This window comes from Mustela putorius, unplaced genomic scaffold (assembly GCF_011764305.1).
Source record: "Mustela putorius furo isolate JIRA1106 unplaced genomic scaffold, ASM1176430v1.1 tig00003909_pilon_pilon_pilon, whole genome shotgun sequence".
NCBI classification, from domain to species: domain Eukaryota; kingdom Metazoa; phylum Chordata; class Mammalia; order Carnivora; family Mustelidae; genus Mustela; species Mustela putorius.
The window spans coordinates 9,342,217-9,358,033 of NW_025422057.1; the positions used below are offsets into that span (position 1 = coordinate 9,342,217).

General features: G+C 51.4%; 1 protein-coding gene across 14 annotated transcripts in view; it reads right to left on the reverse strand.

Annotated features, from left to right (window-relative positions):
• Positions 1-15,817, reverse strand: part of TACC2 (transforming acidic coiled-coil containing protein 2) — a 201,818-nt gene that overhangs the window by 136,574 nt on the left and 49,427 nt on the right. For 13 of the 14 annotated variants that reach the window (XM_045068841.1, XM_045068838.1, XM_045068845.1 and 10 more), the window contains one exon: positions 446-5,656. The exons of the other annotated variant lie outside the window; for it this stretch is intronic. In XM_045068841.1, coding sequence (XP_044924776.1) covers positions 446-5,656 — 5,211 coding nt within the window. The remainder of the gene's footprint in view (positions 1-445; positions 5,657-15,817) is intronic. 14 annotated transcript variants of the gene reach the window in all.

Genomic DNA, 15,817 nt, shown 5'->3' on the forward strand with positions numbered 1-15,817 from the left:
ATAGAAAAAAAAAAATCACCTTCCAGCAGTCAATGGCTTTGGGATGCTCTTGGATCATCGGGGCCTCTCCGTGTAAATAAATCCAGATTCAAAAGCAAAGGGGTCCAGAAAAACCTGTGATTGACTCTGACCTACACCCCTAGAGCGTGGCCAGCTAGTACACACTTCACTCTTTTCAGACAGTTTGAGTGAGATGAACTCAAGAAGGCAGAGCAAACAGGGCTCTGTTTGGGACCAACACACAGCTTCCCACTTCCGCCCAATTCTCTCACCTTTTTCAGAATCTTAGCACATCCAGAAGTTGCAAGCAGGTAAATTTAAACCGTTAAGCATAGAAAACCTATCTTTTTAAAGCACCACCCATCTATTTGATTGACTCTTAAAAACTGGGATTCACTTTTGACACTGGCCCCACATCCCCCTGGAAGTTTGTTATTTTCTGTACCTTTCGGCCTGGAGCACTCCCGGAGCCAGGGTTTGGGGTCTCGGGTCCCGATCCTTGTCAGGTTCCGGCGGTGAAGAGACGTGCACCTTCCCGCCCCCAACAGGAGTTGGGGGCTGGGGCCCGGGCTGCTCCTTAGCCGGCAGGTGCCCGGCCGGGCTGGCCCCCGGCAGAGTGGCGGCATCCTCCGAGCCTGGGGCCCCAACAGAGCAGCCTGCGTCCCCGTGAGCAGCACCAGAGAACATCCTTGTTGTACCTGTCTCGGGCAGGTCCCCAGCCACACGTGCCGCGGTCTCAGCTGTGCTCGAAGTGACGTCACCGTCTGCTTCCCCAGCAGCTCCTGCCCCCAAGCCAGGCTCCAGGGGCGTGGCTGTTACTTCTACAGCCTCTGGCTCAGGAGCACCCGGCTCACCCAGGGCACCACCTCCACACCTCTGCTCGCTCCCAGGGGCGGCAGGGGTCCCGGATGCACAGACGGCCTCGGCCACAGTTGAAACCCCACTGTGGGGAGAAGATGCTCCCAGGACAGAGGTGAACAATGGCACGTCACTCGGACCCCTTGTGTGAGCACAGCCCCAGGCACCATCCTCCCCGGGTTGACCGTCCTGGGAGTATATTCCAGGAGGAATTCTGCCTTCTGGAACTGAGGCCCCTTCTTGGTGGCTCTGGGGCTCCCCCTGGAAGTCCGCAGCTTTTCCCCCAGGAGTCTCCAGAACGGCGGTGGGCAGGGAAGCACCTGAGGCTCGTTCTCGCGGGCCCCCAGCCTGCTGGGAGGGGGCCTGGCCTGCACGCCCCGGCCCGGCCTCCCCAGCCCCATCTGGCTTCTCACCGTCCTGCACCATCGGTGGGACAATGGTCATTTCCTTTCCCACACTGGCACCTGGCAGGCTCGGCTCAGAGGCTGGCGCTGCCGAGCCCGGCAGCCTTTCCGGAGCAGGATCCTGGGGGACCAGAGAGGGGAGCTGAGCCTCTGTAGGCAACTCTTGCTTCTTTTCCTTTGTGTCCACCCCGAGTCCAGAAGGAACGGCAAGGAGAGGGGCGATGGCCGCTCCTTGAGCCCCACCGGGAGTCTTCTCTGGGCGTGGCCCGGTGAGGTCCTCGCCCTTCAGGCTCCCCTCGGCTCCTGCCTTTTCTCCCGCTGTGCTCTGGGGCCGATCGGTGGTCAGGACTCTGAGCACAGACTTCTCAAAGATCTTGGTGATGTGCTCCCTGAAGTCAGGGAACCCCGTGATCATGCCGATCTGCTTGGAGCTTGCGTCCACACCGCCTGACGCACCTCTCCGTGGATCTTCGGGAGGGTCTACCATCCCCTCTCCACTGCCCTCCGGCTCCCTTGCTGCCCCACCTGCCAAGCTCTCCTTGCTGATGGGGTGCACTGGCATCCCGCCAGGCCGGGTGTCTGCACCCGGCGCTCTTGCCTCCTCCTCCTCCCCTGTCATCTGCTTACTCTCCATCAGAAGGGGCGCCCTGTCCAGGTAGGGGATGGAGCCCGCGGGTCCCTCAACGTTTCCAGGTTTGGGGCTTCCACTGCTCGCTTGCACCACAGAGACCTCCACACTGGCTGCTCCTGGTTGTGAGGGAGGGGTGAGCAAGCCGGCAGAAAGCTTCATGGAGGTGGCTTGTCCCGAGGCCAGAAGGGGCTCTTTAATGGGACGAGGGCCTGCGCCTTTCCCGGCAGCACCATCGATGTGCAGGTAAGGAGTGTCTGGAGCGGCCTCTTCTGGTGGCCCAGGTGGCAAGGGTCTCTTTGGGTCGGGGACAACCTGGGCTGCAGAAATATCCACCTTGCTCCCGGGCATCCCCCCCACTTCTTCGGCTGGCAGCCAGGCATCCTGGCAGCTGGCTGAGAGCTGCGCTGCTCGGCTTGGCTCACTCGGGGCAAAAGTAGAATCTTCCTTCCCAGGGGAGGCGCGCTGCTCAGTGTGGAGGGAGCCGCCACTCAGAGCAACTTCCGTGGGCCCCTCCAGAGCCCGCTGCACCCCCAGCTCCCCTCGCTCAGCATTCCCACCAGTCTCGGCAACCCCACAGTCCGCACCTTGATCCTTGGCCACTGGGAAACTTCCCAGGAGCTTCGGGGCCTCGGCATCCGAGGCGGTGGGGAGCTCCATTTCCTTCTGCAGGGCCGGCACGGGTTGCTGCCCGCCTCCCTGCGTTTCCCCACACGCCTCTGTGTCTGGGGCATCCTGGCTGGGTGTGACTCTAAGGCTGGCGGGCGCCGGGGCTGGCGGGCCCTGAGCTGCATCCAGGAGGGCGACTGAGTCAGGCCCACAAGGTGGGGTCACCTCTGTGTTCCCACTTGCCTTCTCTGTCTTACCCAACCCCTGGAGCGGGGGCTGAGCGTCAGTGGCTTGAGAAAGTTCTGCATCCCTGAGACATGCTTCTTCATGCCGGCCGCCGGCTTGCGACACACCTGCCCATTCCTGCTGGGGCTTGTTGGGCCCCTGCTGTGCACAGCGACTCTCCTCTCCGCTCAGGTGACCTTCGAGAGGAGAGTCCTTGGAGGCATCTGCAGCAGGTGGCGAGACTCCGGAAGGCAGGCCGCCACGGCACGCTCCCTCCCGCTCATCCTGCCCTGGCTCTGACGACGCCGGTCCTACTGTTGCTGACAGCTCTGGTGCTTCTGTCGCTGCACTCCCCGGAACCACACCCCTGGGAGCCAAACCTGGAGCAGCAGCCAGACCGCCTTCGGGGAGCTCCCCTTGAAGGTCCAGTCCGGAAACTTGTTCCTCTCTGCCATGGATGGACAAGCACACGTCCTCCAGAGGTCTCACAGGGAGGAGGGTTGGAGAAGCATCTGTGTCCAGGTTCTTAAAGCCTCGACTGCCTGCATAAGTCTCTTGCTCATTTTCACACTGCTGGGGCTTCTCCCTGAGCATGTCAGACACGGATGCTTCTGGTTCTGATTGCAATGGCTGGAGAAGGTTCTCAGAAGATACTCGGGGCCCCTCAGAAGCAGCTACTTGTGGCCAGCTGTCACAGGACGGGTTTCCCTGCTGATCTCGCTCCTGGCTGAGCACTGAAAGCCCACCATCCACTGCCAGATTCTCCCCCTCGAGGGGATGTGGCCCATCAGCATGGACTTCCTGACCAGCTGCCTCACGTCCCAGCCCACAAGGTTGGCCCGAGGGTGTCAGCAAGCCCTCCCCGGCACAGCTGCTGGGCCTCCATGCCGACGGGCAGCTCCTCATCTTTGTGTCAGATGGGCTCTCCGCCTCCTGGGCTTTGGGGATGACCTCTGCCGCAGAAGTTAACAGGAAGTCTGATTTCTCCGATTCTAAAGCAGGAAGAGCGTCCATTCTTTCCAATCCCCCCACATCCCGAAGGGGGTCAGGACACTGGGTCTGCAATCCCAGCACCTCCCAGACAGCTTCTTTGGGAAGAATGTGTTCACCAGTTCCATCCGGCCCGGGGGGCAGGGCGAGCTCCTTCTCTGGTCGCTTGGGCAGTGAGCCAGAGGCCTGGACCACATGGGCTTCCCCCATCATCCCACAGGTCACCGAGCTCCTCACTGCATCTGCGGGTGGAGAGCCAGACCTATTGGTGTGCCCGGGACCCTCCCTCCTGGGTGGCTGTGCTGAATCGGTGCTGGGATGCACGTTGCTCTCCACATCAGGGCTTAGCTTCGAAACCTCGTCTTTTTCTACCTCTGGGCTGGGCTTGCAGCCCAAGGCCCCGGGTTGCTCCTCCCATGGCTTCTCAGGATCTCTACCATCAAGTGGCTCTGGGACTTCTTCCTGTCCCCTAGAGTTGGCCCTGGGTAGTCTGCTCTCCTCCTCAGCCACAGCTGGGCTTTCAGGGGCCATGGCTTCATCCTTTGGCCCTAGTGTGCTTCTCGCCTTTTCATCTGATACACTGGTTGGGCCGGGGGGCAGTACTCCTTGTTGGACTTTCTGGTCCCTCACTGAGACCTCTCCACTGTCCTCCTGGGGCAAAGGGGCAGTGCCTTCTCCACAGTTCCCTCCTAGACCCTCTCCCTCACTTCTGAGATCAGATTTGAGCTTCTCCCGTCCTGCCAACCCTGCATCTGCTAACTTTTTGGCCAGATTCGTAAGAACTGGCATCTCTGCCCCGGAAACCATCTCCTCGGTCAACCAGCTGGATTCTTCTTCTGCAGCGGCAGAGGCCTGAGCAGTTGGTGATGCAGCGGAGCCCGAAGCTGGACGCTTGTCCTCCGTCGGTGCAGGTGGGGCAGGCTCTGTGCTCGTGAGCAAAGCCCCTCGGGGCTGGCTGTCTGCTGCTGCAGGGTTGGCTGCACCGGGCTCACTTCCTGGGCCCCCTGCCTGCAAGTGACCCCGAGCATCGCAGGCCTCCCCGGTCTCCTTCCCAGAGCCCCTGGCTCCAGGCACCGGAGTGCAGCTCTGTGAATCCCAGGGCGGCTCGACGTGTGCCAGAAGTGCTCCCATTTGCTGCTGGCAGTTTTCCCGGGAACTTGTGTCATCTTCCTGGGCAGCCCCTGCAGGGCTCCTCATGGGATGGCAGGCCCCGGGCAATCCTGAGCCATCAGCAGAAGCCCGAGGTGGCACCTCCCCTTGGCATTTGTCCCTGTCCAAGGCTCTGGGGGCTGGCTCTGGTAGAGTCAGGGTCTCAGGCTTTGTGGGAGACTCCTCTGGACCAGGTGAGCCTGCCTTGCCTGGCTGAGTGGCAGCAGGGGCTTCCAGGGCCTGTGGCACAGAGGCCGGCCCCTGCCTGGCCTCTGCTAGGGGCTGGCCACCTGCAGCCTCATTCCCTTGGGACTTGAAATCACCAGGGTGGCCATCTTCTCCAGGTTGTCCTTTCATCAGCTCTTGATGAGGTGCTGGTGAAACCCCCACGGACAGGTCAGTGCAGCTAGAGGAAGACAATGTGTGCCCAGCACTGGGGACAACAGCACCCACGCTGCACTGAGTAGAACTGCCCCCCTCAGGGACAGATGCTGTTGGGGCCTCCCCACAGGCATCTGGGGACAGTTCCGGCCTGGGGTGTTGAACGAGCGGCCAGTCTTTAGGTTCTGCTACTGGGCTCGCCAAGCAAGAGTCCGGAGAGCCCTCAGCAAAGGGCATGGAGGCAGAAGGGCACTCCTGCTCCCAGGGCACTCGTGAGCAGGCCAGCGGAGAACCTTCCAGGCCCCTGGCCTCCTGGGGGCTTTTGCTTGGCTCAGTCACCTCCCGGGACACGATGCATGGGTCCAGGCTGGCAGTACCCTCAGAAGCGGAGCAGGAGCCTCGGTGCCCGGTGCTGCCAACAATGAAAACATTTGATTTTTTCATTTATTCTCGTGGATGTGCGTCCAGACCCACATCGCAGGCAGAATCACCCCCCACCTCTTCCCCACGAAAGACCCCAAAACACAGCATCCCCATGCAGCCTTTCCTCTTGGTGAAGAGACCACGCCTCCCATCCGCCCCCTCGCATAACCATCCATGTGCCCTTACTTTCTCCCAAAGTCAGTGCAGGGAACCTCAAACATTCAGCCTGGAGCTTTCCATGCTGGTCAGGTGTGAACAGGGAAATATGAACACACATTCACGGTGTTCCAAAAATGCAGGAAATTCAGAACGTTTCCAATAGGTATAAGCGATAATAGAGGGTTTGAACCCTTTCTGTGTAACTTACAAGGAGGTCCTAAATCCTTAATGGGGATCTTTAGATGTCTGGGGAAAAGGCACAAGTGAACAAAGCCATGCTTTGAAATAAAGAGCTATCGTTGAGAGCAGTTGACTTGATTCTTTAATTCAACATGTGGTACTCTGAGAGGTGTCATCCAAAAATCAATTCTGTTTACCTGTATATAAAATTCTTGGAAGCCGAATTACCTTCACATGCATACATGTCTTCACTTGAACTTATACAGCTAGACAGCATGTAAAGCAAAACTATGGGAATTTAGGGGAACGTGGCTCAGAATTATGGATTTGCTGTAGATAACCAGCTATCTAGGTACTGTAGAATAGTTCATTATGGGCCTTATTTGGATTGGGGTTTTCAATTCTGCGTGGTTTTCATTAAGTGCATTTTTAAAATTTTAAAATAATATGGCCAATACAACATTTTGAAAATGTAGGGAAAAATATCTCCCACATGCTTACCACTTGAAGGGTTCTGGTGATTTTCCTTTTTTTTTTTTTTTATACACAATTGTTAAATTGTGTATAAAATTTAAAATTATAAAAAATAATTGTTTATTATTTTTGTATAGCTATGATTCTATGTCCTTGTGATGATCATGTATCTTTTAGCACCAAGAGAAATCATGCAAAACAAAGTTAATAGAAGTATGGTTTTCCTGGGGCTTTTTACCATGTTCTTTGAAATTATTTTAGGGAAAAAAATAAAGTTATTATAGGGAGGAAAATCTATGGACTGTTCTTGCAACTGTTACATATGTACCTATTCATAGACCCACAGTGTTTTGAACATGACCAAAGAAAAGATTCTACTCTACACATTCACTACCAAAATTCCAGCTTTCCAATGCAAGGCAATGCCCATACCTTCATTTATCAGGGATGCACACAGTGGCAAGATGAAATACATTCCTGTTAAAATTTAGAAATTGAATTGTGTCCCCCTGAGATCCATATGCAGCCGTCCTAACCCACCATGTGACTATATTTGGAGACAGGGCCTTTCAGGAGGTAAATGCGTTAAATAAAGCCATAGGACTTGAGTCCTAATGCCATCTAAGTAGTGTCCTAATAGGAAGAGAAAGAGACTCCTCTTCCCTTACGGAACAAGCCATAAGGGGACACAGCGAGAACCCACCATCTGCAAGCCAAGAAGAAACGTCTCATCAGAAACCACCTGTGCTGGCCCAGTATAGGTATACGGGTATTTTTTGTACTTTCTTGCAACATTTTGAGGTTTCAAATTTTCCAAAATGAAAGGTTGGGAAAATAATCTGTACCGCCTCCAAGAATGCAAACTTCCAAGGATGGAAACTGAACGTTTGGGGCCCCCCAGTTCATAAACACGTGTTGAAACCCAACCCCAAGGGGTGGTATTAGGAGGTGGGGCCCTTGGGAGGTGACTTGGTCCTGGAGATGGAGGCCACATGCATGGGATTAGTGGCCTTACAAATGAGTCCCCAGAGAGCTCCCTTGTCCCTTCCGCCTTGCGAGGAAACAGTGAAAAATCACCCATCTACGGACCAGGAAGCAGGTTCTCTTCAGACAGAATCTGCAGGTGCCTCCTTGAGGTTGGATCCCAGCCTCCAGAACTGTGATAAACCAGTACCTGTGGTTTATGCCCGAGGCGCTTTCCATGACTCCATTTCAGCCTCTCCCCAAGCCCCTCACCTATGAAATGTACCGGACCTCTTTGAGGGGGGTGTGTACACATCACCACGAGACCAAACATCCTCACGGAATGCCTGTTCCCACCCATATGGCACATGAACTACGTGCCTGGAGATAGTTAGGAGGGACCCAAGAAAGAGTCGGCTATTGTCTCAAGCAGATTCGTGCTTTCAGACACACAGCAGAGCTGACAAGGGCAAAGGAGAGAGAACTCCGAGGGTAAGTTATCCAAATCCCTTTAATCCTCAGCTGGCCACAAGGACAGCTGCACCCAGAAAGCTCTGGGCCGGCGCTGATGGCCGTGTGCGGAACCACCCCCGGAAGCACCAGGCTTGGGAAGGCTCCCAAGCTGCAGGGCTGTTGGATTGTTCTGGAACCAACCACTCTGCACTCGGCATCTGGCCGGTTTCACAGCCACGTCACATTTTGCATCCCACCCGTTAACGTGGGGTCACACCACTTAGCAGTTAATGAGATTAATGGTGTGTAATTCAGAAATGAAGTGCTCCCACATACGTCTGCCTGCTGCAGACATGCAGAACACAGCCCCTTCCACACGGGTAAGAAAAATAAAACCACTTCCTTGTCCCTGCCTCTGACAGGAGCTGCTAGCTTAGAGGGAGCGTGTGGCTTCCCCTCAGGTGGAATGAAGTCTTTGTTACTGGGGACAAGATGACAGATTCACTCAGTTTGGGCAGCTTGAAAACCTGTGGGTCTTAGACAAGAACCAGGAGCAAATTCCCACCGCGTGTGAGGGGTACGACTCACTTCCCGCACACCCCCCCCCCCATAAAAACCCTGCTTGTTTTACTCAGCATCAGCTGAGCACCAGCAATTTCTTTGATTGCCCATCCGGAGCAGTTTTTAAAACCAGATTAAAGCCACTTGTCAGAAGCAAATTTGCCTAAGGGCAGGAAAAATCCCAAGAACTGATCAGTGAGGGCTCTGCATTAATTGAAGCTTGCATAATGTCCCTTTGTGCTTCAAGATTCTATCAAAATGCATGGGATGGAGCAGCGCAGAACCCTAGATGGAAGGTTTTCCGCTGGTAGGGGGCGCTGCCTCTGAGTTGAGGTTGTGGGATGAGGCCGGATGCGGTCTCCTTTTTTTTTTTTTTTTAAAGATTTTATTTATTTATTCGCAGACAGAGATCACGAGGAGGCAGAGGAGGCAGGTAGAGAGATGGGGGAGCCGGCTCCCTGCTGAGCAGAGAGCCCGATGCTCGATCCCAGAACCCTGGAATCATGACCCGAGCCGAAGGCAGAGGCTTTAACCCACTGAGCCACCCAAGGCTCCTTGGTGCACACCAGACACCCCCAGCATGAGAAAGGGGGAAGCACAGGGTAAAGCAACCTGGGAGGAGAGGTGATTTGCTGCAGCAAAGTTCTGAGCAGACAATGGAGATGCCCTCCCCTCTACCCTAGCGAGAGGTAGTCACCCCAGATGGGCTCCTAAGTGTGAAGTTCTGAAGACAGGCACTCGAGCCAACCAGAATGTTTGGGGAAGGAGGCCGGGAGAGGAAAAACAAGCATGGCCCCTGAACTACCAGGCTTCGAGGAAACCAGCAAAACCATAAAGCAGAATCATCCAAAGGAAAGTTGCCACAGATGGAGCATTTATTAAGTCCAGGTCCATGCTGAGTGCTTTTCAGTTACGATTGGGCTTAATCCACTTTGTAGCTCTGCTGAGTAGATGGCCCTTCTTGCGTACATGTGGAAATAGCCCCAGAAATGTATAAGCCTGGACCCAGGGTCTCAGAGCACCCAAGGCAAGGCAAGGCAAGCACAAGCCTTGTGCTGCCAGGCTCTGGGGCCCCAGCGCCTCCCGCTTCCCTGGACTTGCTGGCCTCACCTCTTCTGCATGGGAGCTACAGCCTCTCCTCCCACTCACTCTGGCTGCCTCATTCCGGTTTCCAGTCTGCAGCCAGAGCAAAATGGCTTAGAAATAAAAGCCGGTAGCCCCGGGGGGCCTTTCCTGTCTCATCCGACTTGGACCTCACCATCCGTGCATCTGCCTGCAGCCCAGAGCCCTCCTACTCTTCCCCAGCAGGTCTCCCCTACTCATCCTTGTCAACAAAGCCTTCCTGGTCTTCCAGTTCTGCTTCACAGGCCCACTTAGTGATGGCTGTAGTCACAGTTGCCATCAACATGGGTTGATGATCGTTCCCTCCACTGGAGTAAATGAAGACTGAGTCTTGTCTCTTTTCAATATTGTTTTCCCAGTGTCTAGCATATAATAAACATTGAATATGTGAATGCATGCGTAGATGGATGGATGGATGGATGGATGGATGACTAAGTGGATGGGTGATTGGTGGATGGCTGAATGGTTGCATAGATGGAAGAATGGTTGCTGGAAGGATGGATGGTTAGAGGGATGGTTGGGTGGATGGATGGTTGGAAAAATGGATGGATGGATGGATGGATGGATGGTGGGTGGATGGACGGTTGGGTGGGTGGACGGTTGGGTGGGTTGGTGACTGGTTGGTGGATGGGTGATGGGATATTTGATTGAATGAGTGGATGGGCATATACAAGTGAACACAAATCAAAGATGCCAAATATGCAGAAATGTTTCCAAATCATGGTTGTTTGATATGATGGTTAAGAAAGTTCTTTTCTTCCAGACAGTCTCAGCATTCTCGTACCTATTTAGTCCAAATCTTTCATTTTACTGATGAAGATACAGGAAAATGAGGCTCAGAAAAGGCAAAGTACTTTTGTTTAAATGTTACTTCAAAAGAAATGAGGTCAAGGCAGCACTTTTCAACCACAATTCCCTGTGCACACTGGTGGGTCTGATGAGTTGGGGGGGTGTGCTGCAAGAAATTTGTTACTAATTATAAAGTACAGAAGTCTGTGAATGATCGGTTATTTTCATAAATTAGTGTAATTGAAAAGATTAGAAGATTTCCCCACATAACATCACTGCTACTCATTGCATTCCAGGGTTCTTTCTGGAAAAGGAAAGCAAGGGGTAGAGAGAGATCCTGTGAGTTTCATTGCAGCCCCTGAAAACCACCAGTCCTGATTCACTGCTTCCAGCTGTGGCAGCTGGGGTAGTGATGAGGAGGCTCTGGGCTGGGGGGTGCTCAGCTGCATGGAATCCTGCCTTGGCGCACACATTCAGGGTATTTAATGACACAGCTGAGCTCTCAGACGTATGACACTTGGCCTTACTCTCCATTAGGATTACCTCCCAGGAAGAAGTGAGACTTCTCACTTCTTACAAGCAACCCCCATAGGTAGAGCTTCCATACAGGTGGGGGTTAAGGTGCTCAAGGTCACTGAGATAAGGAGAGCAGGCCAATCTCCTCCCCCAGCTGCCTGCCAGGTGATAAACTCACTGGGGCTGGCCCTCCCCAGCCTTCGAGGCACCCTGCGCATGTCTGCAGCCTCGCACTGGGTGGGGAAGTTTAGTTCAGGGGGCAGTATCAGGAACCCACATTTTGACTTGTCTTCCAGTCCAAACTTGCCAGTGATAAAGCTGGCTTTCTTCTCCTTGCAGACTCTGGTGCCAAGTTCATGATTGACTCAGAATCTGGTGGGAAAGGATGTGATGAATTAGCTACCCAAACCCCAAGAGCAATTTCGGAGGACTGTGGTGTTTTCTTTTTCCCATACATTTCTAGGACTTGCCAAAATCTGAATTAACCCCGGGGCCATGTTGGTCATGTGACTTTTCTTCAGTAGAAGGATGACTGAGACCCCAACCAGAGAAAGAAAACTAAACTCCAAAATGTTTTCGGGTCTTCCCAACGTTGACTCAGAATGAGCCTGGTTAATTTGGGTACCACATTGATCTTCACAATGACACAGTTAAACTGCTAGTCACCTAATCAATTCAGTGTCCTTTATTCTTGCCCTTTGCTTTGTATTTTTCTTTCTGTGAATCATAAGTCTGGTAACCAAGTGCTCTAGGTAATAACTACGATTCCTAGAGTTAGTCTCCTCACTATGAAATGCCCAGTTCCGAGTTTTTCTTTCTTTCTCTTTTCCATCCCAAACAAGGAAGACTGCCTAAGAAGATAGTCTCCTCAAGAATTTGATATATGAGGGGCACCTGGGTGGCTCACTGAATTAAGCATCTGATTCTTGATTTCTGCTCAGGTCATGATCCCAGGGGCATGAGATCAAGCCCCACATCGGATTCTGTGCTCAGCAGAGTCTGCTTGGGATTCTCTCTCTCCCTCTCCTTCTGGCCCCTCACCCCCATTCATGCATGTGCTCTCTCTGTCAATAAAAAAATAAAGTCTTTTAAAAAAGACAACTTGATATATGATTGGGCCAACTATAGTAGATCATTCTAGATCACTTATTAATGACTAACAAGAGTTGTGTAGGATATGTCCTCCATTTTTACATTTCTATCAGGAGCTTTTATATACTAAATCCTGTATTTCTCATAATACAATTGTTAGATGTGCAAGAAAGCTTTCTCTGGTCTTTAGATGATATAGGAAGCACTAGATGAAACATGGTTAAACAAGTTTCTTTACTGCAGGACTTCTCAGTGCCTTTGAGATACCACCATATATTGTGAATCAACAAGATGATATATACACAGTGTATCCCAAACTTGGTGTTTCTCAAAAATCTTCCTCTGCCCCTTTTTCTGACAGAGCACTTAGTGAGACGGATGTGCCACACACAGAATATAGGATGCAATGCACAGCCATATGTGAAAGGAAGCTTTGGTAAGGACATTTCAGCTGTCCTTTATAGAACTAGAAGGATAATTCTCAAAACACACTACCACACACCCCCCTGTACTCACCTCTCACCTGCTCTGGAACGTGCTTATAAATCAGGAACATGTGAATAGCTCTTTTGTGCCTCAGAGCAAGGCCAGCTGCGGGCTTTGTGCACATCCGAAGTTCTTTCCCCCTCTATGGTAATATCCCCGAACACTTCTCTGAAATGAGCACTTCCTACTCCCCTGCATTGTGGGAATCCCCCCTTTCCCTCCTCCATGGTGAGACCCCCTTCCTTCCCTGAAAAGCCCAGACCCCGTCACCTTCCTCTGTGGTAGGATCCCCCAGGCACCTCCCTCCATGGAGGGACACCCCTCCCTGAGCCATAGATGCTCCCTTTTCTATGCTCCTGAAGCCTGCGTGCAGACGCTCTCTCGGTGGTGGTATTTGTTCACTCTCTCACTTTCCCGCAGGGTACGACCTCCTGGAGGTTAGAGGGAATGCATCTCATTTATTTTGCTATCTCGGTCTAGCACTGGTCCCTACTCTGCCGAATGAATGATTGGATGATGGAATGAATACAGAAGTGAGGAGCAATTTTTTTAACTGACATTCAAGAAAACCCTTACTTCGGTTAACTCCCGTACTGTGAGATATACTGCCTATTGCAGGGACTTTGGAAAAGGATTTATGTTCTAAGTGATTCGAGCCAAGGAAAGTAGTCTCAAGTTAATCAAGAGAGGGAGATTGCCAAGTCTCAACAACTAAACCTGGTATTTCATGGAGAAAGGCACTGCCTCAGAAACCTCTCTGCCATCCCAGCAAATTAAATCCGATCTACAAACGTGATCCTAATTTGTCCAAATGATGCTTCCTGCACAGATTCCAAGGAGCCCATGACCTTGGCAGCCCTGTCAGACTCAGTTTTGTATTTTTAATCCAGTTTTAACTCTTTCCTGTGCTCATTCTGGGCCCGAAAAAAACAAAGACCACAAAGCCTGTGTCACCCATGCAATAGACAAGAGGAAAACAGTGGTAGGTTCTAAAGAGTTATGGGAGGAATGATAAAACCCCAAAGTATCCTTATTATTCAAGGCGAGCTCTGCCACAAGGACTTACATGACTTCAAGGTCAAAGTGTCAGTCCACTTGTGAGAATCCATGATCCAGCATAGTGTGTGTATGCGGGGGGGGGGGGGGGGGGGGAAGGGGCAGGCAACTGAATCCCAAGGAAAATTCAAAAAAATTGTCTTCTAAAAGACAATTTTGTCAGCATCTGTCTCGTGGGGTATAAAAGACAGTGGAATGACCCAATTTTGCGCTTCCCAGACTAATTGCTGGAAGGGGTTGCCAGATTGTTGCACACAAAGCTCCCCAGAGTTGGCACAAATCCACATCTCTTTCTGGGTGTCACTCACTTCTGTCATTGTCCTCCCAATGTATCTAGGTACGGTCATGACCAGACACTAATTCATTGAAACGCATTTAGTTTTTTGTTTTCTTTTTTCTTTTCTCTTTTTTCCTTTCCTTTTCCTCTTCTTTCCTTTCCTTACCTTTCTTTTCCCTTTCTTTCTTCTTTTCTCTCTCTCTCTCTCTCTCTGTTTCTTTCTTTCTTTCTTTTTTGGTGAGGGAGAGAGAAAGAACCAGAGAGACAGAGGAAGAGAGAGAGAGAGAGAGAATCCTTAAGCAGACTCCCCACTGAGTACGGAGCCTGACATGGAGCTCCATCCCAGGACCCTAAGAACATGACTTTAGCCAAAACCAAGAGTTGGTCACTCAACTGACTGTGCCACCCAGATGCCCCTTTCTTAATTCTTCTTTTGGTCACACATTTTTCTTTATTGTAAGCAGCAGGTAGGACACTTCCAGCAATAGTTCAAAAAAAAATTTAATTTACAGAAGCAGGAATTCAGTGACACCAGCAGATTGGAACCCTTTGGAGCTCATATGTAGGCACCACTCGGAGCAGGCAGGAAGAGGACCCCAAAGTCCATGAAGAGCGAGGCCACCAAGGAGACGAGGAGCTCTTTTTAGACATCCCTATTGTTCTTGGTGGAGGGAGCCTCATAAACAAAGAGCCAGGCAGTAAAGAACATGCCGGTGGCCAACAGCACCATGGTGAGATGGGGGAGGAGAGCCAGGTTCATGGGGCTGGTGTACCTGCTCATGGCCTTGAGCTCCATTTTGCCAGGCACAGGATTATCCACCACTCTGCCACTGGAATAATACATCAGCAATATTTTCTTCATTTAAAATTAAATCCTACTACTTAGCCACAGAAAAATGCAAGCAGTGGTTTCTTGTGTGCCGGGGTTATGGTGGTAGTTTTTCTTTGTTTTGATATCAAGAAAGAACAAATAGCGGTGAGTATATTTTTGTTAATATTCCTTTTTGATAAGACTTCTAATGTGTATTAAAATCATTTTCCTGCCTTCATCAACACAGTATAAGTGGGAAACATATTGGAATCTTCCCATGATGACTGAAAAACCTTTCAGAAAATTTGGGGCATTCCCTGAATAAAAGATGTCACCAATATTACCTATGTGAGGCTGAGCTCATGTGTACTGAGCTCAAAAATGTGCTAGTCACCAGCCTGTTTGGTTGGGATTTGTCTTTCTATAATCCCACTGGCCTAAATGTGTATGGGATGGAGGGAGTTGATGAGTCAACATCACCGAGGGGCCAAGTTGTTTCCATGTTAAAGAAATAAAACCATCCCATGCTCCTTCCCAACATGAACACAGCTGCAGTGATGATTTGGGAAGATTTACTCCTGTCCAAGTTGGCATTTGAGGCCACAAAAAGAGACTAGAAGTGTCTGGAATACAAGCTGCTCTTGAAAAGGAAAGAAAAACAACTCTTGCCCATGGCATCCTCTCTTATTAATATTTTTTTTCCTAGGAGTGTCTCCCCACGTCTCTCAAAATAAATGCCAGGTGTTTTGCTGCACTTCCATTTAAAACCAGAGAAAGAAACTTGATACGGGTGGCTTTTTGGTCTTTTCAGAGAGCTTGGGTTGGGAAATGTCATCTAAAGAATTATTAACACAACAGAGTGTTGGACTAATGGAGGATCGGCTGCTATAGAAGACACGAGAAACAGAAGCTTGTGATCCCTGGAGATGGAAGGCAGCAGAGTAAGTGCTGTTCTTACCCCAGCTAAGGCCTGGAGAAAGCAGCACAGGGAGAGTGGAGAGTCTGCCCGACTTGAGGGGCTGGAGGAGGCATCTGCATCTCGGGGCATCAGAGAAGAGAAAGCTGGACAAAGACAGAACTCTGGGGATATCCAAGTACTGATCAGCATGTATATGCACAAATACCACCTGCATCTAGGTTCAGACCACCTGTGAGGTTTACAGGGAAGAATCCTTAAAGCTAACACAGGGCTGGGAAAATCTCCTGTTCCC